Consider the following 22,384-nt stretch of genomic DNA (forward strand, 5'->3'; position numbering starts at 1 on the left):
GGTGCTTAGAAGGGAGCATGTGGCCTCTGGAGGGCACCCATGGCCCAGCCTTTCGGGGCAGCCACAGGTTTCTGTGCACCCCTGAGTCCTCAGGGAGGTTGTTGGGGTTTGAATCACAGACTGGTTTGAGGTGGAAGGGACCCTAAAGCTCATCTTGTTTCAATCCTGACATGGGCAGGGACACCTTCCACTTGACGAGGTTGCTCTGAGCCTCATCCAACCTGGCCTTGGACAGCTTGGCAATGTCTTGGGGGGATTTTTTCTTTCTGGCTGATTCCCATTTCAGTCAGAGAAGCTGCTGCAGAGAGAACTGCCTGATTTGAGGAGTGTGCCTCTGGTAAACCCCTCTGCTCTGAAACAGGGGTTTGTCATTCTGGGGTTGAGACAGAGTAGGAAGAGTTGGGGATGCAACTGCAGAGCTGAGCCATCCCCATGCAGCAGAAGGATCAGACCCATTTCTACCACTAGACATGGAAAGTCAGTGGAAGTCACTGAGAGTCAAAGAGCATTCTTGAACACCAAAAGTGAATGGTATGAAAATCTGAAAGTTAGGAGGGAAAAAAAAATGAAATAATTTAATGAGATGTTTGTCTTGCTTGGAGCTGCATCTTGACCTTTTTAAAGTAACACTTGGAGTAAACATGAGCACTAAGAAGAACCCACTTCTGTATTTCCCCCATCCCAGTTTTTAACCTTCTCCCCAACCTGTTTCCACAGAGGTCAGAGTGTGTGGCTGCAGCTGGATCATCGTGTCCTGGACCATGACTTGCCCAAGAAACCAGGGCCGGCAACTTTGTATTTTGCTGTTAGGTGAGTAATTGTTTCCACCAAGAAAACATTGCCACTTGGGTTTATTTATCACCGGGGGGTTTGTTTAAAAGAACTGATTACAGTTTTGATAAAGGAAATAAATGTCAAAGCAGAAGTGTTATTTTTAGAAGGAGATTAGGTCCTGGATAAGTGCTGCTCTCTTTTGTATTTAACTATTAAATAAAGTAGGTTGGAACCTGCTACTTTTTAAACTGTTACTAGGACGTTATTGCAAGAATTTTGCTGGGTTTCTGATATTTTTTTGGTTGGTTTTTGCTGTTGTTTTTGTTTAAAACCTCGTATTTTAAATATCTTCTTTGCTTGACTTGTCTTTTAAGTGTGCTAAATAGTAATACAGTTTATTTAAACAATCATACTTACTTTTTTCCTTCTATTTACTTAAGGTTTGTCTGTACTTGAAAGGGATTGCTGATGGCTCTTTGCTCTCACAGCTTAACCAGTCCCCAGGAGAGAATGAAATCCCTGACAAAATGATGATTTTGGCCAATGTAATTGCTTTACTTTAGGGCTGTTGCTGGCAAAGCTCTACTGGTTAAGGGTCTGAAAAAAACCACATGTCCTACGAAACAGAGCTGTGCTGGCAGAAAAGAATCATATTCTTAATATTGTTGGAGTTTTTGTTTTCCTTATAGCCTATGAGGAAAATGAGAGCAGACTGACCTCATTTGCTTTGCAGATCTCGGTAAATTTATGCCTTGTGTGCTTAATTATTTGAAGCACTTCCAAGGCAGAGCCTCTTGTGTAGCTGGGTCGGCTGGCACCGCTGTCTCACCACATCCCCCATCCCCTGCTCATCCAGGGAACGGGGCAAACAAATGGCACTTTGTTTTGGCTGAGTACGTGCTGATTTGTGATGGCATGCAGAGCTCCTCTTCCCTTCCACACTTTTAACAGAAAGAAAGAAAGAAAAAAAAAAAAAACCAAAAACAAAAACCCAAGCATTTTAAATGGGATGATGGGCTCTTCACTATATTCACTGTTTGATGAGGATCTGGGAGGCTAAAGCCTGTGGCTGCCCAAGAAAGCTGTGAAGGGCAATCCTATGACTTGAGCATTTCTGCATTTGGGATTCACGCTGTTGGCTCGTGGTGTTCATTTTGGCCCTCGCTATTGCAAGGTGGTCCTCGACAGGACAGGATGTGCAGAGACCTGGGCAAGAGTTCACGTGTGAGGAGTGGGCTTGGAAAGATCTAGAAGCCAAATTTTAAGCCTGACTACTTTGGGGTCATGAGATACAAACCAAGCAATTAGGAGCCAAGGAGGTGGGCAGTCAGTGAGATGCAGAGCAGGCGGAGGAGGATATAGAAATAATTAGCACTACAGAAACTGTCTGATCAGTAGAAAATTGATATTCCAGCAGAAAAACCACTTCAAAACCTGCAGCTCTCTACTCTATTACAACTTTTTGGTTAAGGAAGCGACTCCAGGCCTTTGCTCCGTTGCAAATGCTCTGGGTGGTTAGTTCAGACACTTATCTTCTGGGAACACATTTACCTTGTCATAGCCTATTCCTTAATTAAAATCCCATGAGAGCAGCTGAAAATACACAATTACAGCTTAGTGTGCCCGTGTCTTGAGAGGAAAAGCGAGACTGGGTGTGTGATGAATGGCAGGGAGAGGGTGGGCAGAGGCCCCAGCGCTTGGCACCTGTTCCCTGGGCTGGAGGGGTCCAGCCCTGTACAACGTGACCCCAGTGGGTGCTACTGCAGGGGCACAGAGACCTCCTGTGCCACCCATTCCTTCTGAATGTCTGAAATAGGCTCAACCATGAATAGAATAAATACTAAATACTACTTCAGTTTAAGACACAAGAGTAATGAGGCAGAGCACTGAGCTGCTGTTCTCCTAACCAGTGGCAAATGTGCAGCAACATCAGTTCCCAGTATCTTTTGACACTGCACTGGACAGTTTCCAGTAGCACAACTGGAAATAGGGGAATCCCCAGATTGCTGGTGATGACTCTCTTTTTCTTCATCACTTCTCATCCCTGAGCTTTTGCTGTTCCATAAGGAAATATGTGATAATCCTCTGAGACTTTTAATTATTGTCAGCTGGCATAAACTCAGTCCAGTCACGTAAGCTGTCCTGTGGTACACACAGCTGAGGGGCTCTATAATGCAGATTTAGGACTCACAGAAGCGTCATTCTAGTTTCAGGGATGCTGACAGCTTTGAAGTAAAAGCAGGATGTAGGCTTTATGGTGTTCCCAAACGTGCCTGTCATCCCCTGAACATCCTTATCTCTGTAATCCAGTGTTCCCCATCTGTAATGGGGTGATAAGAACATACAGCTTGTACCACGGAGGAAATGGAGCACAGGGACACAGCTGGGGCAGGGGGCAGTGCCCCCCAGGGCCCTCTCCCTAAATCCATAGATCCTACAGGCTCCTGCTCTGTAGCAGCAGTGACTGGGAGCTGCCTCTCTTGAGAGCCAGGGGTACTGTCCTGCTTCTGGAGGTAAATCAGCCATGTCTGACTCATTTTGCAAGAAACTCCAAGTGCAAATGAGGTTGTTAGTTGAGGACAATCACGTTCTGGTGCAGTGGAGGGAGGGAGGCTTTAGCAGGCTGAGAAGGGCCACACTGTGAAGGGCTGGTCTGGCAGCAGGATGGGAAAGGATAAAGAGTGAGGATCCTGCCCTCTGCTCTGCATTTCTGGAGAGCAACACTCAAGGGTATTTAAAGTAAAGGTTAGCAAAGCTGTTGGAAAAAAATATATCAGGTGTGATCAAGAGAGGGTGGAAATACCTGAGGCTTCAAGAGTTCACGTGGAAAGGTGAGTCACGGAAAGGTAAAGTAGCCTTTCAAATGTCTGAGGCAGGCTGCTGGCCTCAGGTCTGCCCCTTGGACAGGCTGCATGCCTGTAAAATGGGTAAATTATCTGCAGAGGCATTCTGGAAAGTGCTTTAAAATTAATTAGATGGAACATGTTGAAGGAATGTGAAATACTAAAACAATTATTCTTTAATGTATCACTCGTCTCAAGCCACAGCGTAAACACTGCAAACATTCCTAACACGTGTGGCAGGTCTCAGCTTCACTGCTCCCCACCACGTACTCCGTGCTGCTGCTGTGGGCTTCTCCCAGTGTCTTACAAATCATCCACACCAGGAGATGTGTGGCTGGAGCCTGAGGCTGTGAGGAGCCCTAAGAGTACCACAGAGCCTGCTTCTGACACACACAGTGGGCTGTGTGCCCTGTGTTGGCCATCCAACCCTCCTGCTCTCCAGGGCAAGGCACTGAAAAGCCCTGGGCTGGTGTGCATTGCTGGGGCAGTGGTTGTGGTGGTCCAGGTCTTTGCTTGGCTGTAAAAAAAGGCTGTATCTTCTGTCTAGTGCTGAGTGGGAGCGTCCAATGTGCTCACCCTGCTAAGGAGTTGAAGGACATGTATTCTGCTTTCATATCCAGCTAAAGGACGATTGACAAGACCACCTCCACACAAATTTGTCTCCCTTTAAACTGACTTGGCAGTTCCATGCTCCTCGAATTATCTGTGTGTTTTCTCTGCACCATTTAATGCACCTCAGCACTGCTGGGTTTGATGCCCTGAGCGAGTCAGAGAAGCACAGGGGTGGGTTGTGAGTGATTTTGCCAGCAGCAAAGGTGATGTTTGGTGTAGTCCCCAGTAACAAACTGGGGACCCATTTGCCAACCTTGTCTTTAAGGCTGAGCCAGTTGCAGCCCTTCCATTTAAGCCCCTGGTTTTGGGGCTCCCATTGCCAGTAGGATGGATCAAGCTAACCCAAAAGCCTGGTGGCTTCTCCACCTGCCCCACCTCGTTTGGAATTACCTTTTCCACTGCTGTGGCTTTATCTGCATAGGAGGGATGGGCTTTGCTCCTTTAGTGTTTGACAGAGTTCTCATCTCATTTGGAAAGTCATCAGATATCCAGGATCTATTGAACCAGGAGCTGCTGTTCCCTGTGTGCTGTCAGCCTGTGATTTTCTGCTTGTTCTCTCCTAACAGGCCGGAAATTAAGTGCAGTAGCTCATAGTTCCTCTGTGCTATTTTATTGCTAGAGAACAAAACACTGAGGAAATAAAATGACTCGGGAGGAAGATGAAACCTCTTCTCAGAGGAAACTAACTAAGGGTTGTTTTGTTTTGTTTTTAATTTTCAGGTTCTACATTGAAAGCATTTCCTTTCTCAAGGACAAAACCACAGTAGAGCTGTTCTTTCTGAATGCCAAGTCATGTGTACACCAGGTAAGGCTCAGTGTCCTTCAGAGCTCCTTGTTGTGCGTCTCCCTTTCATTGCTCCTCCGGCACCTACACTTGGTGGGAGCTATGTTTGATTTCTAGATCTGGTGGATGTCATCAAACCAATGAGGAATCACTTTTGGGATGGGTAAATATGATTATTCAGGCAGCATAACCTCATATCACTGCACTGAAAGGCTGATAGCACCTGAAGCACTGATAGTGCACTGAGTAAGGCAGTGAGCAGACTGTGCATCATCCAGTGGAGTTCAGGACTTTGGGAACTGGGAGAGGTTTGAAGGAAAGCTGGCTCATATTTTCCCCCGTGGCTTGCAAGGTACGTGCTCTTCATTGTAGCAACCCAAAGTGTGGCTTCCCCGTCCCTGCAAGCAAAACTTCCAGAGGGATTTCTGCTGTGTCCAGTTTCTGTGGGCAGTGTAGGGCTGAGCAGCATCACTTCCTCCTGAGAGGAGGAGCTCTGTGGGCAGTGCCAGGTAATTCAGCATGAGAGCCCTGGCTCTGCCTGTAGCCCTCTCTGTGCTGGGTGGCTGCAAGACCTGTGGCTCCTTCAGCAGAATCCTGTTCATCTGCTTCCAAGATGCTTTTGGTCCAGTGGCTTTTAACCTTCAAATTGGGTCTTGTAAAAATATCCTATCCTACTTGTCAGAATTACAGTCAGTCTCTAGGTTTCAAGTAGTGCATCAAGTGCACATAGGAGAAATCCTCAAATTCTTAAGCCATGGGATGTGGACAGGAGGATAAACAAAGACCCCTCAGATGTGCTTGCAGGGAAGGAGCCACAGGATGAGCAGTGTCTGAATATGAGCAGATCCCCAGCTCTGTGGAGCAAGTGGCTGATGCTCACTGATGACAGCAAGGAATGCTCCCTGGCATTTCTCAGTCATTAATCCAACACCAAGAGGTTAGACCTGCCTCAGCTTGGCTTTTTTTTCTCTTCCCCCCCTCTCCCCCCCCTTTCCTCTTGCTGCATTCATGGAGTGAGGAAACCCCAGAGTGTCAAAAAGCAGGAACCCACACCCAGCCCCTGTGTGCTCAGGAATGCTCCCCAGTGCACAGGCAGTGCTGGAGGATGCCCTGCCAGGGCAATATTCTAACCTGGATCTCTGCACAAAACCTCTGCTCTGTGTGGGCCAGGAATGTGGTTGGGGATAAATGCTGCAATACCTGGGGTGTGTTAAGACCTGCGTGGATAAGATTGCTTAAAAGTCAGTCATGTTTTTAGCTTTCACAAAGGTGTTTCCAAAGTTTTCACAGCAGCTTTCCCCCACGGGGGAAACCTAAATCCAGGGTGATTGCAAATGCCTGATGCTTGAGTGCTCTTTTGACATTCCTGAGCACTGGCACGTGTTGACAGCCAGCAGTGTGTGGGTACCTGTGCTTCCATGGCCTCTGTGCTTTAAAGGACAGGGATGTTTTTCTGAGCAGAGCGGGGGGCAGGGTGATGGCTACCCTGCATGTGACATGGGCATCATGTCAGTGCTCCTGCTGGCACCCAGGAGAGCCAGATGAAGGCTTGGGGGAGCAGAGCCAGTACGCTGGTGAAGCTCCACGCCAGTCCCTCCTGTGGAAGAGATGTATCCATGCCATACAGGGTTCAGAGGCTGCATCAGAAACGTATTTACAGTGTTCTTTAAGAGACCTGGTGTGAAATATGTAAGGTAGCTGCATCTAATGAAAGAGAATGGCATCTCCCTGATGGAAGTCCAGCATCTCTGGGGTTGGGCTGGAGCTGCTGGGCAGCGTGTGCTGGTCATCTTGCCCCAGAGGACTCCAGAGAGGTTTTGCTCCCAGATGAATAAAAATTTAGAATAAATAGCATACCATATTAACTATATTATTGATTATATAATATATTACAAAATATGATTCTGGAATAATATATAATTGAATAAAAAATCTGCACAACAATTCTGACAAGGGTGAAAGCCACAGTGTACAACCACACTCCTCTTCCTCACCTTTCAACCCCACATTCCTTCTTGCAGATCTCTCTGCTCCTTTCTGCAAATCAGGTACTGCTTTACTCTGCCAGGACTTGAAGGAATCTGGGACTCGTGCATTTTGCAATCTCTTTAGACATTTTGGCAAGGAAGGGACTAGATAGACAATAAAATCTCAGCTGCCAAAAATGTATTTCTTTCTACTCCCCACCCACTCCCCCACCTCCATGTTCTTCCATACAGTCAGAGCTCCTTTTGTGCCTCTGGGACCTTTGCTGGCACGTGCCAGGTTGGTGCATCCTCTGTAGCCTGTGCTGTTCTCCGTGTGGTCTCCTCTGCCTGCGAGCAGCTGGGGAGCTGGGGGAGACCCCTTTGCTGGAGGCACAAGAGGGCTGAGACCTCATTTTTACTTTTGTGAAGTCTCCTGGTGTGTGAGCTGAAGGCAGCACTTGCTGCTGCACTTGCAGAGCAGCCGGTGCCTCCTCACCACTGGTGCGTGCACAGACCTGGCCAGCAGCCGACACCAAATGCTGCCAGAGCTCTCGCCCTCCCTTCTTTTCATGTTGAGCTGCCCCCTTTTTTTTTTCTCCCCTGATCTGGTGCTGCAGTCCCCAGGCTCTCTGTCCTGTGTGGTCCAGGCAGCTGCCTGCTCCTGCTCTCCAGCATCCACACTCTTTGAGCTGGAGCTTGGAGAAGTCACATCCATTGCCAGGAAAAGCCTGGGCCACCGAGCGGGAGGTGGGAGCTGGTGAAAATTAGATCTCCAGGTCTATGGAAGGGCCTCCCAGTGACTTAGTTAAAAAAACTCATTTGTCAGGTGTATTTTTGGGAGAAGGGAAAGGCTAGAAGTATGCTTTGTGTACGTCTGGGCTCTGTTTTCTTACACACCTCTCTTTTCCAAGGCTTTGAAAACCGCTGCCCAAAAAACGTTCAGTGGTGACAACTTCAATTGAAAAGCTTTCTCCTCTGTCGTTGGCTTTTAAGAAGCTGGGTTAAGATTTATAGCTATCTGAAATCTACTGTACAGCTGGAATTTAGAGGAGTGAAAGCCTGGCTCTTGGTTCCAGGTGAAATGGGTATCTCAGAATGGATGTGTTTGCACAGGGAGCTTTGTAACGTGTTCAGTGTGTTATTGCACAGCCCGTGACCATAGCTGGGATACTTTAAAGGAGGTGGGTCAGAACTGGTCACGCACATGCTGATGATAAATTTGGAAAGATAAATTAGTCTTTTCTCCTTTTGAAGCAGCCAAGTTTGGAAAAATAACACCCTACTTGGCCAGCGAAGCACTGTCAAGTTTATTATGCATTAGAGCTAACCTCCATATAGCTCTGCAGCCATACAGTTGACTTTTTGCCAGTCCTTAAAATATGTTCTGTAAACGAAGATCTTGGTCAAGTTGGCTGTGTTCCCCTTTTCCCCTGTATATCTGGGTGTTGGGGGGTTTATTTAATTTCCCATTTGTTTCAAGGACTTGTAAGAATTGCTTTGAAAAAAAAAAAATAGGAACATTAAAGGAAGTGGAAGTTTGGAAGTTTTCAGAGGAGTCTGTAAATGTGATAGCTCCATGAACAGCAGTGCTTGTGAGCACTTGGCAGCCTGAAGACCAGTGCTTACCAAGAAGAGCTGTTGAAACAGACCCCTGGTGTGAGCATAAAGCCTGGCTGGCTTCCAGCTCGTGGGGAGCAAAGTGGTCATATATCAGAGAGCTCTCGAAAGTTTTATAACAGATATTTCCTAATTCTCCCCCATCTCAAGGGAGAGGGCAACGTTCCCATTCAGCCCTGTAACATGGTGTAGTCTGATGCTAGCCAAGGCTATTAAATATGTGCTATCCATTGCCTGAATTTGCTGTTCAGCACATGTAAAGCCCAGGATGAGGTTCAGCAGGACCAGTTGGCTTCTGTTCCTTCAGGGTTGTCATCTCCCATGGATGCTGGCATGGCAGCCCCCTCCTTGGCCCAACCTCCCCAGCAGCTTGTCAGCAGATGAGAAAGATGGAGCGTGGCTGTGCCTGTGTACAGAACGTGACAAGAGGAGGAGGCAGGACCCCATGCTGATGTGAACTGGCAGATCTCCATGGGACTCCCCACTCACTGCCCCAAGGGATCTCACATGGGGCTGTGCTGGTGGCTTGGGGAGGGCCTTGGCTGTGGTGTGGGTATAGTCAAGGGACTCCTCTGAGTGGTTGAGGTTGGTACAAGGCTGCCTGCTGTGAAGGGTGATGGTGTCCCAGGGACCTGTGAGGTTCTGGTTCAGGGAGGTGTGTGTTGTGTCCCAGCTGGCCCATTGCATATGAAGATTCAGTTGGTTTGCAGCCAAGGTTTCATACCTCACGCCTCTTATGTAGTCACCTCCTCCTGGGTCTAACTACTGGGTTAATTGCCATGGAAAGTTCTGCACCTTTGATCTCCTGGCCGCAGACTAAAGATGCTGTGACAGCTCAGCCAGTTCTGTTGTTGGTGCGTGTTGGATATCTCACCGTGATGCTGGGGTAGGAAAGCGAAAGACTGTGATTATATGTTAAGTCTAATGACACTTGCTATATCCCCTGGCTTGCAAACAGGGAAGTCTTTGTGTCTTTCCCCATTCTCTGCTTTTACTCTTACATTAATGAAAACAAAAAAAAGTGGCAGTTAATGTGTTCCTGTTGCACTGAACTGTGCAGACGAGTCTCAAAGTAGCTGCTGCTGTCTCTGGAGTTTCACCCAAGTGTTGGCTGTGGCACAAAAAGGCAAAGGGAGATGGATGAGAGTGGCTGGCAGAGACAGCAAAATAAAGGGTGTAACAGAGAAACCTGAAGCTGTTTCTCACCACGAGGCACTAACAGCTAATTTTTTAGGGGAGAGGGGCTGGGTTGGCCTAAGCTGCAGACTTGGGAAGCAGCAGGTCCTGCCAGGAAAGAGCTGTGTCGGCCACTGCACGTGAGCTGAGCTGCATTGGGTCTCAGGCTGCACTCACTTGTTTTGGGTATGAAGGGCTGTGGGGGTTCCATGGGTGAAATTAAGATATCATGGACCATCTAAATGCCATGAAGGAGCTGTGAAGCTTCCTGAGCCACCCAGGCTGCAGTGCCCGTGGGAGGAAGGCAGCACGAGTGGAAATCTGAACTGCCCTTTTGAGGAGGACCAGGCTTCAATTTGCTCCTGCAACAGTTCATATTCCACATCTCCTGCTGGTTTAGTGCTTTGCTTTACTTCCCTATGGGTTTGGAGGCAGACACTTGCTTTGCTGTGCTTTTTCTCAGCCCGGTGTTTCTGCTCTCGGGAAATGAGTCCCAGTTAAGATGCTCAGCAAAGCTTGGAGAAGGGAAAGGGATGTGAACAGCAGGTGACACCACCAGGACTGAGATGTAGGTGTGAATGCCAGTAATTAGGACAGGCAGTTTAAGGTTGGAGGTTATCCATGTGCAGCCAGTGCTTGTCTCTGTACGGTAATTACCCAGCACAGCCACTCTGACAGGGCGAGCTGTTGGATCTGCCTGACCTAGTTCCTCCTGCTCTGCTCGGCTTGTGCCGTGTAACAGGTTGTCTCTAGCCTGTCAATAAAGCCTTAAACATTGAAGAACTGCTAAGCTTTCTGCACTGCTGGGACCTGCCCTCCCATCCTCTGGCTGCCAGGACACACAGGGATACTGGATGCCTGGTGGGAGGTCGCCACGGTGCTGGTTAAGGGCGCACGACGCTGGCATTGCTTTGTTCACTTGTGCTGGGTCCACACCCAGCTAATTGCCTCCCTCGGTTTGAACACCTCGTTGCAGACATTTGGGTCCTTTCTTTTCCCTCTGACTAATTGCACCCTTCTTTCAGCCTTTTTTTTTTTTTTTTTTTAATCACCTCCTGGTAATCACAGGTAATTGTATGCAATATTGTGGCTGTCTCGAGGCTATTCAATCACAGTACGTGCATATTTGGGGGTATCTTTGGTTAATAGAAATTTTTTAAGTGATTGGTTTCAGGGAACAGGTGTGTTGGTATCTCAGCTCTCAGATCTTCCTGTGAAATGTTTTTGTTGTCAATCTGTAACCTGTGGAGGTTACGTGTGGTCTGAATAAACCACATCTGCTTTCGCTTCTTGCTCCGGCTCTAAAGAGTTAAAGTTGACAGTTCCTATGTGTTGCTTATTTTTTTAAATCTGCTTTAATCTGAGTTTAAAGCCTAAAGATTTGCTTAGCGCAGTTAATGCTCATCGGACTATCGTCACCCTTGATCTGAGTTTTCATCAGGATTTCAGACTTGTATCTCTATGGCAGTAAATTCTAGTGTTGTTGCTGTGTGTAATGAGGGTTCACTGCTCTATTCATGACCAAGCTTGTGATTTTTATCACATTCTAAGTCTGTGTCTGTGCAGCAAAAGGCTTGAGCTCCTCTCTGAACTGGGGACTAAACACTGCCCATGGGCACTGAAGGGCAAGTTGGTCTTCACCAGCTGCTGAGGTAGCGACTTACTCCTGCTCTGCAGTAATTGCCACCCAGTTTGGACACCTGCTACAGCCTTTTATTACTCTGCTGTTTGTCAGCATGACAAAAGCCACCACCTGAATCTGCTGGACCAAATGCAGTGTTTAGATAAGCCAGTGGCCTTTTGGAGGAGCTACATAGGGGGCTGAATCATTCTGGCTAGTTAAAAGGATTGGTCCCTGTGCAAACTCTAACTGAAAAATATCAGTTTCATCCCCTCCCTGGAGATGCACCCGCTAGTCTGTCTAAACTTATTTACATCTCAAAGGTAGAAGACTCAGATTCCATTATCTGAATTACATGCATCTACTTAACCTCGTGCTGGTGACCTTGTTCCCACTTGGGATAAATCTAGGAAAACCTTCCATCTTCAGTCTTAACACACAGCCCTGGGAGCACTCGCTGCCCTGGCTCTCAGGGCCCCCCCCCCCACTTGCTCACTGAAATCTCTGCTTGAATTACCCTGGTGATTGCAGGGATTGCAAATGAATCTTCTTACAGCCATTTTGCTCATCTATTTTTTGAAATCTGACCTTGCTGATAAAGCGATACTAAACCAGAAACCCCCATCTGCCAGCCTCCAGGCTGGAGGACGATTATAAAATCCAAATATTGCCTGAGTGGGAAGAGTCATGGTCCTGCACTCCAGAGTGACACGTATAGCTGCATGGATTTGTGTCAAGCCAAGGGCTGTCCAAACTCCGAGAGAGCCCAGGGCAGGGCTGGATTACACTAGAGCAATGGCCAATTGGGGAGCCAGATGGCAAATAACGTTATGTTATGATGAAAAATAATTCCAGGCTCAGAGGGAATTGTCCAAGAGACTGTCACTTGCAGAGCATTAGGCTGTCAGATAAAGGCTGAGCTGGGCTTTGGATCCTTTGCTTCAAATCCTTGCTCTGCTACTTAGCTACTGTGGGACTTCAGGGCAGTCCCTTTGCCTCCCTGCATCCTTTCTTCTGTGATTTTTAGCTCCTTCAAAGGGTGGGTGTTCTCCTCGTTGCTGTTTGGAGTTGTTTTTTTTTGGTGCTGAGCCTCAATCAGAGTGGCCCCAGTCTCCAGCCACTGTTACTGTATGGTGATACAGGATAATAATTAGAGCTGGTCCACCCTGTTCTGAGGTTTGCAGCAGCTGGAGAGACATGATGGCAGCCCTGCACCTGGGGCATCCTGTCTGTCCCCTTGGCTTGGTCAAGACACCTGCAGCATCCTTGAAAGAGGTCACATTAGGGAGGAACCCCTTACCTGTTCACTCCTCTACAGCTTCTAAGCAAATGTATTCAAAACTGCTTTGGCACAGCAAATCCCTCACTGGGGAAGCAAAGACTGAAACTTCATCACCTGGAGAAGTCAGTCCCCCCCTTCAGCCTCCCTCTGGTCTCCTAAAACCCTAAATGAAGTGGTTTGTGGGATCACTGTTAGCAGTTGTAGCAATGCCATAGCAGCCAGTGAAGTGACCACAGTTTCTTAACCCTGGTATCTAGGAACAAGTAAAGAGCAGCCTCGTAATTACTATTGCTAATTAGTTAATGGCTGTGAGGTGCTTTGAAGATGAAAAGTAAGCAGGTGCTTGGTTATCAAGTCCCAAACACACTAGTAAGGCCAGCAGGAGCTATTGCTATGGGTCAGCAGAGAGTCACTGCTGCAGCAGCTCACTGAGTGCTGCTGAGTTTATCTGGGAGCCAGCAACAAATCAGAGAGGGCTTTGGAGAGTTAAATCTCCTTGAGTTTCTTGTAGGCTTAGAAGGTGATGAGTCATGTGTAGCTGATTCTGCCTTGGGGCAGGGAGAGGGTCTTGATCAGTTTTTAAGGTCCCTTCTGGTCCTGTTTTCCCTGATTTTGTGGTTCCACAGACAGCTTTACTGAACCAGATCCTGTCTTTCCTGCTGAGCTGAGGTTCCCTCTGATGGCATTTTCTCATGTCTGAGTCCCTGCCTGCTGGTGCAGGAGCACACGGTGCTTGGATGACCCGATCTCCTGTAATCCTCCCACCACCATCGTTGGCTTCAGAGGCTGTTTGAGGAGATGCTTTAAAAAAGCCAGCTCAGATGTGCATGACAAAGCCTAACCTGATACGGACCTGGAAGTAACAAAGTGCCTTAAAATTGTACCTATGTGAAGAGTTTCTGGGCTGCGCTCTTGCCTCTTTTCTTAAGCACCGACATGAAAGAGATCTGAAGGAAGGATGAACTTTCAAGCTATTTCTTTTTCTCTTAACTGATGATGTGCCCCTCCTCTTCTTCTAATAAAATATGTCTGAGAATTCTTTGGAGGCTGCTCCTGCATAGCTGTTGCCACACCTGTTGGGAAGGGGAAATTGCTCTTGGTCTGCCTGTCAGAGAAGCCTGGGGGAGCGCTGCTGCTGGAATGTTTTATTGACAAACCTGGCAAAAAAACTTCCTTTCCATGAAAATTGAATTATTTGTTTGTTCACTCTTGAATTTAGTCTCTGTGGGCCAGACCTGCAGCTGTGGTAAATTAGCTCAGCTCCAGATGTGCCCTAATATATTTTGAGATGTCATTTCATGTATCTGTATGTAATTCTGTAGATCTTCCTGCTGCCCTGGTTTTGGCATTAGTTCAGCTTTCAGTCTGCTTTGTCTCCTCATACAACAAACAGATCCTGGGGCAGAGGATGTGTTGGGATCTCAGTGGCAGGAGGTGGGCATCGTGACCATTATCTTCACTTGCAGAAGGTCAATAAGAAAAATCATTGTTTGTGGGGTCAGTTTTGTTCTTCACACACTATTTGCAGGACGTAGGAGTGTAAAGGGTGGCTTTGACAGCCCAAGTCCAATTGTCAGTGCATCTCCTTTACCCCTCCAGCGTTATTGCTGGTCCCAGAATTGAACCAACACCCCGGTTTTTGCTGGTAAGAAACTAAGTTTGAAAGCTTGCACTTAAGCTTGCAAGCAGGGAAAAAAAAGAAAAAAAAAAGAACACAATCCTTTTGTAGTTTTGATGTTTTGACACCTCTGGAACTATTGGAAGAACTGAAGGCTGTCAGATCCAGACTGAGTGGGGCAAAGGAAGCTCAGTTATGCTTAGTCAGCATCGGAGGGCTGTGTACCACCATCACAGCAAAGAATGAATTGTCCTAAAACTATGAGCAGTGAAACTCTTTACCAAGAAATGGATGCAGTTTCTTGGTTTTCTCTTGGCTGTGACGTGGCTGTCACACTGGATGGCTGCACGACACCCAAGCCCAGCTGCCACGATTTGAAGGGCATTGAGCTGGGAAGAACCTTTTCTTCTAGACCAAGCCAGGGGTTTAGATCTTGTCAAAAACTGATACCTGTCAAACTGGTGTGTGCTTGTGGGTGCTATCCAACCATTTATCTGCCGTGTCCCGTCTCTGGAAGTGTCCAAGGCCAGGTTGGGCAGGGCTTTGAGCAACCTGGTCTAGTGGAAGGTGTCCCTGCCCGTATTAGTAGGTTTAGAACAAGATGAGCTTTCGAGGTGCCTCCCAACCCAAACCATTCCGTGATTTTGTGAACTGTGGACCTTGCCCTGAGGCAGGTGTGTCCTTCGAGCCATTACAATACCTTCGTTGCTGCGTGGCAAGGGTTGGCAGTGTGTTGGACCGGGTGGGATGCAGCAACACGGGACAGTATCTGATGAAACGCAGTAAAAGCGAGCGAGATGCGCAAAGCAAACCGCGGAGGGCAGGGCAGGGGAGGACGGGCTGTGTCGCGGTGGCGGGGGGGGACACGGGGAGGGGAGTGGCTGTGCCGGGGCAGGTCTGGCACCGAGAGCCGGCACCGCCCCCCCCCCCTTCCCCGGTGCCCCCTCCTCCCCTGCTCCCTCCCCGGGGCGGTGCGGGCGCTCCCGGCTCACGCTCTGCTCTCTCCGCACAGGGGCAGATCGAGGTGGAGAGCGAGACCGTCTTCAAGTTGGCTGCGCTGGTGCTGCAGGTGAGTGTCCCTGCCCCTGGACCGCTCCCTCGGGCTGCCTTTGGATCAGCGCGTTCCTCCTGCCTTATTTCCCCACCTCTGTGCAGACAAGACCCCTCAGCGTTGTTTATGATCTCTGCAGCTGTGGAGGGGGGAAAGCTGGAATACTTGGGAGTTGTTTGGGTTTTTTCTCGTAGGCAAGTGAGAGAAATATTTATCTGAGGAATTTTAAATTGAAAGAGGAAAAGCCCAGCAAGGCAACTCATTTATTTGGGCAGGTTTCCATTCAATTTATCACTTATTCTAATTTAAATACATTCCAGAGATCTGGGAAGAAAAGAGTAATTACTGTAGCTAAATCTGCTATATTATGCCTGCGAATCTTCCTTTCAGAGCATATGGTTTTGATACCTCTGTTATGTTGAAATACACAGTGTCAGCTTTCCCCTCTCGTTAATCAAGTTTCGTTGTATTCGAACTTAAGCTCTGGTTATTTACTGCTTTCCCTGTGGAATAAAATCCTGCCTTTAAAATATTGAGGAGTTATTTTCCCCCGTTGCATTCTCCTTGACGAAGTGCCACAGCAAAGCTGCAGCGGGTTGTTTGTTTTCATCTCCGAGTGAGCACAATTCCTCCCAACTGCTGACCTGCCTGCACAGCCGACCTTCGGCTGCATGTGCTCGGCCAGGGGAGAGAATTGTATTTCGCTTCTCGTGCAGTAAAAGCGACGTTTGGTTTGCAATGTGAAATTCATCCCCGTTTTGGAAGCCGTTTTATTTATGCTGTAGGTGGATTATCTACAGCTGGAAGCTTAAAAGGGCCAAGTTCAGCTCTTGAACACATGCAGGCGGGCTCCGTGTTGTGCAGGGAGTCTGGCGGGGGTCAGGATCTGGCTGCAGAGCTGTGGGAGTGGGGAAGCGAACAATGCTGGGAAAATCGAGGGCTTTTGAAGAGATCATGTTTTAATTCTGTCACTGTTTTTCAATTGTAGGAAGCTAAAGGGGACTATTCCAGGTAATAACATTTTCCTTTCTAATACTAGTGTGCTTGATGGATGTGTTTTTCTGTGTTGGCATTGTATTGCAAACAATCACGAATGGGGGTAAAGTCCAGCTGCGAGCAGTGCCTGAAGAAAGTGAAATGTGCTGCTGGGCTGGATAAAATCTGAGTCTGCAGGGTGAGTAATGCCTTTTGTGAGCAAGCTCTGAGTCAAAACAGTGTTTCAGGCCATCATGCTTTGCTCCCCTCCCAAGTGTGGGTGCTGAAGTGGAAGAAGGGGGAAGCTCCCACACTCCCTTGCCAGAAAGCCTGTGCTTTGCAAAACTTTTGCAAAGCAAACTTTTTTGCCTGTGCTTCTGCAGAACAGTGGTTTGGGTCCATCTGGGTGACCTTGCCCACAGCCCTGCCCGTGCAGGGACGAGGGGCCCGTCAGCTGCCCGCACGGGGATCAATGAGCCGTGTTCTCCTGCAGCTGCCCCGGGGCCTCCCCCTCCCCACACTTGACCCAACAGTTGTGTTGTGGCTCCCTGTGCTGGGCTTTGGCTGTCTGAAGCTGCATCATCAGATTGGGCTTCCCCGTGGAGGTGCTTCTTACCCTGCACTGATTGTGATAAGGGGCTGTGGGGGGGATGTGGGGTCACAGCCGGACCTGCTGGAGCCAGGGGGAAAGACCTTCCATTAGAAACAGCTCGCTAAGCAAACAGAGATTCAGAAGGTTGGCTTTGGTCACGTTAATATTCTACTACTTGCTGAGTTTCCATATGGAAAGAGAGGTGTGTTTCACACTTTAACTGCAACAGCTTTGGAGAACCACAGAAACACTGGTACAGAGCTGTCTGCTCAAGTGCAGGGAGCGAGTCACGTCTGACTGCCAAAGTGACATACTCTGCTTTCCCCTCAGTGTGCAGTTGTCAATTAAGTGCCAGTGCTGCTGCCCAAGAGCCCTTCTCTCTAGAGGCTAGTCCCTTCTCTGCTGAAGGACACGCTCTGTGAAGTCTATCAAACCTTGCCCTCCTTTTTGTTGGCTTGCTGTCACACCTGCATGGAGGAAAAGACATCCTTGTGACCTGGGTGGGCTGGGTGGGCTGGCTGTACAGACCATTTCTGTTTCTGTGCATGCTGTAGACCTGCTGTACACACTATGTTGCTTGTACCTGCAGTGTGCTGTGTTCTTTCCTAGAAAGACCCATTATCCTGCCTGATCTCACAGGGGACACCCTAAGACACCCTAAGCTTAGCTCAGTTTAGGCACAGATCACCAGAAAACCGCTGCTGACTCAGCAAGGAGTAATTTGTCAAGCTGTAGCAACTGGTGGAATGTGCTCTTGGTAATCAGGAAAAGGGATTAAAGTTAAAAAACTACCTTTGTGGTGGAAACCTCCCTGATGTGGTTTAAACTTAACACTGACTTGTTATCATTTGCCATAAATAGGTTTGTTAAGCAGGGCTTCACGTGCTCAAGAACTGTGTCTGCGGTTGTTTTTCGTGCTTCCCTGGACACGTTGCAAGGAGTGGATTGCCTGTGGTTACCTTCATAAGTATTTAAGGAAAATTGGAGGGAAGAACACTCGGCTAGCAGAGTGATTTCCCAAGTACAGCTCTTCCCCTCGGAGTTGCACGAAAATAGCTGCAGCAATTGCTTCCTCTGTGGGACTGAGCATATGTTATGCCCCTGTAGCAAATGAGCATGGCCAGCTGTCCCAGGCCCAGTGAGCGTGCCAGAAGTGGAGGAATTCCACGTCACATATCACAAGTGGTCCTTTGGGCCAGTGCTGATAAAGCATTAGCTTAATTACCAGCATATCTTTACGACGATACCGAAGGATTTGCCTCCACTGCCCAGCTTGCTGTAGTGCAAACACTGTGTCCTTGCAGGGGTGCTCCTGTGCAGTGTGATTTGCTTCCCTTTGCAGTTCCTTGGGTTTGGCGTGTTCTGTTTGCTGTCATTTGTCCATTCTGCTTTGAATCACCTTCTGGAATGTGGCTCTTGCACCATTTTTGCTTACGTGAGAGCGCTCAGGTTAATTTTTTTTAATACTGGATTAGTGGTGGATGAATGTGGGTAAATACAGGAATTGCCTGAAGTCCTAGAGATTAGCTTTCTGGGAGCGAGGGTTGAAGCAGTCCAGGCAGTGCTGAGGATCTGTGCCTGGCTGATTTTTCACACATCTCACAGGGAGCTTTTCCCTGGTTCACCGTGGGGAATTACCACTGACTGGCAGCTCAGTACCAGGGTCCAAATGTTTCAGACTCCTGTGGTTCTGCAGGAACCCCTTTCCCAATCCACTGCTCAAATTTTCAGATAACGCTTTGATGGCAGGGAGCAGCAACTTCCCAAGAAACACCCTCCCCTGGCCTGAGCTGAGTGGGTGAGTGCATTCCTTGGAAATCTGTTTATTTTCAGTGAGCAACTCTGACACGTGGGCACTTGGAGAAAGTAAAAACTTTCAGTTTCTGCACCAGAAAGGTCACTTGAGGGGCTTTGCAGTCTGGTACCACTGACAGCATGGAAGTATCAGCATCTTTGGCGTTTGGCCCTTGCAGGTGGTTTGCAGTAGGACCCCGAGGTCCCAAGTTGGGCTGTTACAGGACAAGGGTTTCATAGAATCATAGAATGGTTTAGGTTGGAAGGGACCTTAGCAAACCATTTAGTTTGTGCCTTATTATTTGGAGAGAGGCTTTATGTAAGACAAGCCACCCCGGTCCCACTCTGAGAGGACTCTGGTTTTTAAGACTTCTTGATAAAACTCAAACACGTGCTTCAAAATTGTACCCACAGCATGTCTGTGCACATGTGCCCGCTTTGGGCAACTCCAGATTCTCAGAGGCAATCTAGACTGGCTTTGGGATGCAGGAGGAATGAGGGACAAAGGTGGCAGTGGACCATGGTTGGTGTAGGTCACCATGTGCCCGTTTCCTTTTCCTGTTTACCCAACTGTTGATCCCAACCGAGATAATTCCCTGCTGTGTGTGATGAAGAGCTCAGTGAGCCGTTCCTCTCCCCCTTACATGGGACAGTGTCAGGGCTGCCAGGGACAGGATGGTTCCTCTGCAGGGTCCTGCAGCTCTGCTGTTCCCAGCAAGGCTGGGATGCTCCAGATTCCTGCCCCTCTACTTTCCTGTGCAATGCTGGGCACGCTTTGCTCAAGAGGAAGGATGTAATGCTTGCTGGTGTTTGATTTTCACAACTCATGCCTTCCAGTTGACTGCTTCTCAGCCGAGTTCCCAGCACTTTTTGTCCAGCTCCTGCAGTAAGAACCCTGAGCAAGTATTAGTCATTGATTGGAGTTTTGAAACTCTGCGTGAGTTAATTGCATTCCTCCACTCTCCCAGTGACAAATGAAACAGGAAAATCTGCAAGCCTGGTTTTACAAAACTTTGGCTTTTAAACTCTGTGCAAGGGTTTAAAAAAGACAATGTGTTCCAAGTTACAGCTTCTGGTGTGGCTCAGTTTTGGGGAAAAAAAGTCCATGTTCTGTTCATGATAGGGATTTTACTTAAGTTTAGAAAAAACTCTAATGTCTTGGTAATCTGTTAATTACTCATCGTGTAAATTTGCAACATATAAAGTCTTGCCTCTTTGGGAAGTAAATGATTTAGTTGCATTTAATTTACAGACTAAGCACCTACTCTCAAAAATGCTGTACAATAGTATAGAGTGTTATTTTCCTTTGTGGCTTGATGAAAAAGTTTATAACTGAGAAGTCCTAAATGCTGTCCTCCTAGCTTTGGAAAAACGTTTATTAAAATCGGATTAGCTACAGGGACTATATAAGGAAAGTAACTTAAAAAAAAAAAAATAAAAAAATTATTGCCTGACTGATAATCCTGGACTGTATTTTCCCCACCAGTACCATTTCCAGGACTGAAACCCAGCCATGCTCTCTGAAAGTTAATTAAATTGCTGGAGGAGGGCTTCTATTTTCTTTAAATAGCTGACACATTTGATTTTGGTTCTGGCCTGTGGGCTGCAAAGATAACTCCCGACTGGTATAACATAACACAGACAAAATAATGAATTCCTGATAGCTGACATGTGCGAGGCACCGGCGTTTATCGTTGTGTGGGTGATAAAGGCAGTTTGTAAAAGGAAAAGGTTGGTGTGAGAGATAGCCCTGCAACTGAGGCTGTGGAGTAATTAGTTCAGAAACTCCTGAATTTAATAATTCTGCTGAGGAAAAAAATGAAGTTCTTGGTCTAGGTGCGGAAAGCCCCTATTAACAGTTTTCTCCTAACCAAAAGTGAGCGCTCACTGTTAGATTTTTTGGGGTAGTGTTTTCTTGGGAAGTTTATGATTCTGCCAGACAAACTGGAAAATCTCTTGGTAGAAAAGATGTGGAAATGATAATGGGGGCAGTGCTAGAAAATAGCTGTTGGAAAGAAGTTAATAATTGTCCAATAGCAAAGCACCTGCTCACTCTACTCCTAACCCCAAGATTAAGGTACCTTCAGGGACAGGACACACCTGAGATTTGTTGGAGGCAGCTTGTCCAGCCTGTTTTTGGAAATCTTAGCATGTTCATGTGACCAAAACTCCAGGTGTGGCCATGCCCAGGACTGGAGCTGGAGCAGGAAGACAAGTTTGGACCAAATCTCCTGGTTGTTCCTACTCTCCTCTCTCATGTTGGCATCCTGGAGAGGTCTCAGGGCTCAAGGTGGGTCTGTGGAGTGGAGCCCATCTCGTGGGCTCAGGCTGTGGGCCAGGCTAGAGCTGGCCTAAGGACAGCCCTGGAATGGGCACAGCGTGGGTGTTGTGTCCCCAGAACAAACCCTGCTGCTCCTTTAGGCTGCCCTTTTGGGGAGGGAGACCTGTTGTGAACTGTTCACTGGAAGATCCTTTCCAGGGCTATTAGGACTGGGGATGAGTTAGAAGGGGACATCCATGTTGGTCTCACGCAGCAAAGCCCGGTCTGGGTGCCTCTTTCAGCCCCCAGGGATTTTCTGACACGTGTGTCAGTGGGTGATACAAGAGAGGGGGGGGGTCACCAGAGGGTTCACTCTCAGAGCATCGATCTGGTACCTGTCATAGGGCAGCACTGTAGTTCAATTTTTTATTTTCTTTTCCATGCCAAGTGTACTTTTTAAATGCCCATGCACTGATACCCTCGGAGTCCTTTCCCAGCAGGATCCCAGCTCCCTGTGGGCTGTGTCTGCCTGGCTGTAAATCAGTGCTGGGCACTGGCTCTGCCCTTGTGCTCCTCAGCTTTGTTTGCCAAGTGAGTCATTGTGTGTTCTGCCTTTCAGCTTCAACTCTGAACACTTTTTCTTTAAATACCTTGCAAGGCACTCTCTGAACCATTAACTCTGTCTCAGTCGAGCCCAGCTGTGTGCTTTCCTCAGCTCCCTCTTTTGCAATAAACAGATAATTTGAGACAAGATAACCAAGATCTACTAACTTAAAGCCTTTTTGTTGAGGGGGTTGATTGTTTATTTCACTTTATTTGGGATTGTCTAATGCACCAAGGTAGTAAATGAGCAAGTTTAGGGAAAGTCACGTTTGACATCCATTTCATGCAATGATGATGATGATTCCCCTATTACAGGTATCAAATAACTCACTTTCCCAAAGAGCTTTCTGCTTAATTGAATTTTATACCCTCTTCAAAGAAAGCTGGTCGAAGATTGCAGTTATTTTTCTTTAAAAACATGCAAATCCTGCTTTCCTGCAGTTTGGTTTGGGGGTTATATACCCCACCATGAGGACTGGGAGCTGAGGGGAGCCAGGCAGGGATCTGCTGAGCTCCATCTCCCAGAGCACTGAGGCAGCAATTCTGAGATGAAAACATTGTTTTCTCCTGGTGTTTTATTTTTTTCAACAAAAAGGGGAAATTCACCATGTAAACCAGGTGTAATTACAAAAGAAAAAAAGTTCTTGCGACTCCTTTTTTTTCTATAGACTTTTAACAGTAAGGGGTTTTTTTCCATTGGTGCTACTTTAGATTCATCCAGTTCATGGCAGACTAAAGTGTGTATAGTCTCTGCAATGATGTAATTTTAATGTTTTTTTACAATTCTCTAAAGCAGTGCTATGAGGACTCTCAAG

General features: G+C 47.5%; 1 protein-coding gene across 3 annotated transcripts in view; it reads left to right on the top strand.

The window, feature by feature from the left end:
• The window catches only part of FRMD4B (FERM domain containing 4B), a 79,209-nt gene that overhangs the window by 23,034 nt on the left and 33,791 nt on the right, over positions 1 to 22,384 (top strand). For 2 of the 3 annotated variants that reach the window (XM_027895134.1, XM_027895135.1), the window contains exons 4-7: positions 718 to 810; positions 4,950 to 5,034; positions 15,307 to 15,363; positions 16,334 to 16,356. In XM_027895134.1, the coding sequence (XP_027750935.1) occupies positions 718 to 810; positions 4,950 to 5,034; positions 15,307 to 15,363; positions 16,334 to 16,356 (258 nt within the window). Of the gene's footprint in view, positions 1 to 717; positions 811 to 4,949; positions 5,035 to 15,306; positions 15,364 to 16,333; positions 16,357 to 22,384 lie in introns of those variants that run through there. The other variant, XM_027895136.1, reaches the window with a different exon arrangement.

Source organism: Empidonax traillii, unplaced genomic scaffold (genome assembly GCF_003031625.1).
Source record: "Empidonax traillii isolate 1590-97213 ecotype Southwest subspecies unplaced genomic scaffold, ASM303162v1 scaffold450:size721730, whole genome shotgun sequence".
NCBI classification, from domain to species: Eukaryota; Metazoa; Chordata; class Aves; order Passeriformes; family Tyrannidae; genus Empidonax; species Empidonax traillii.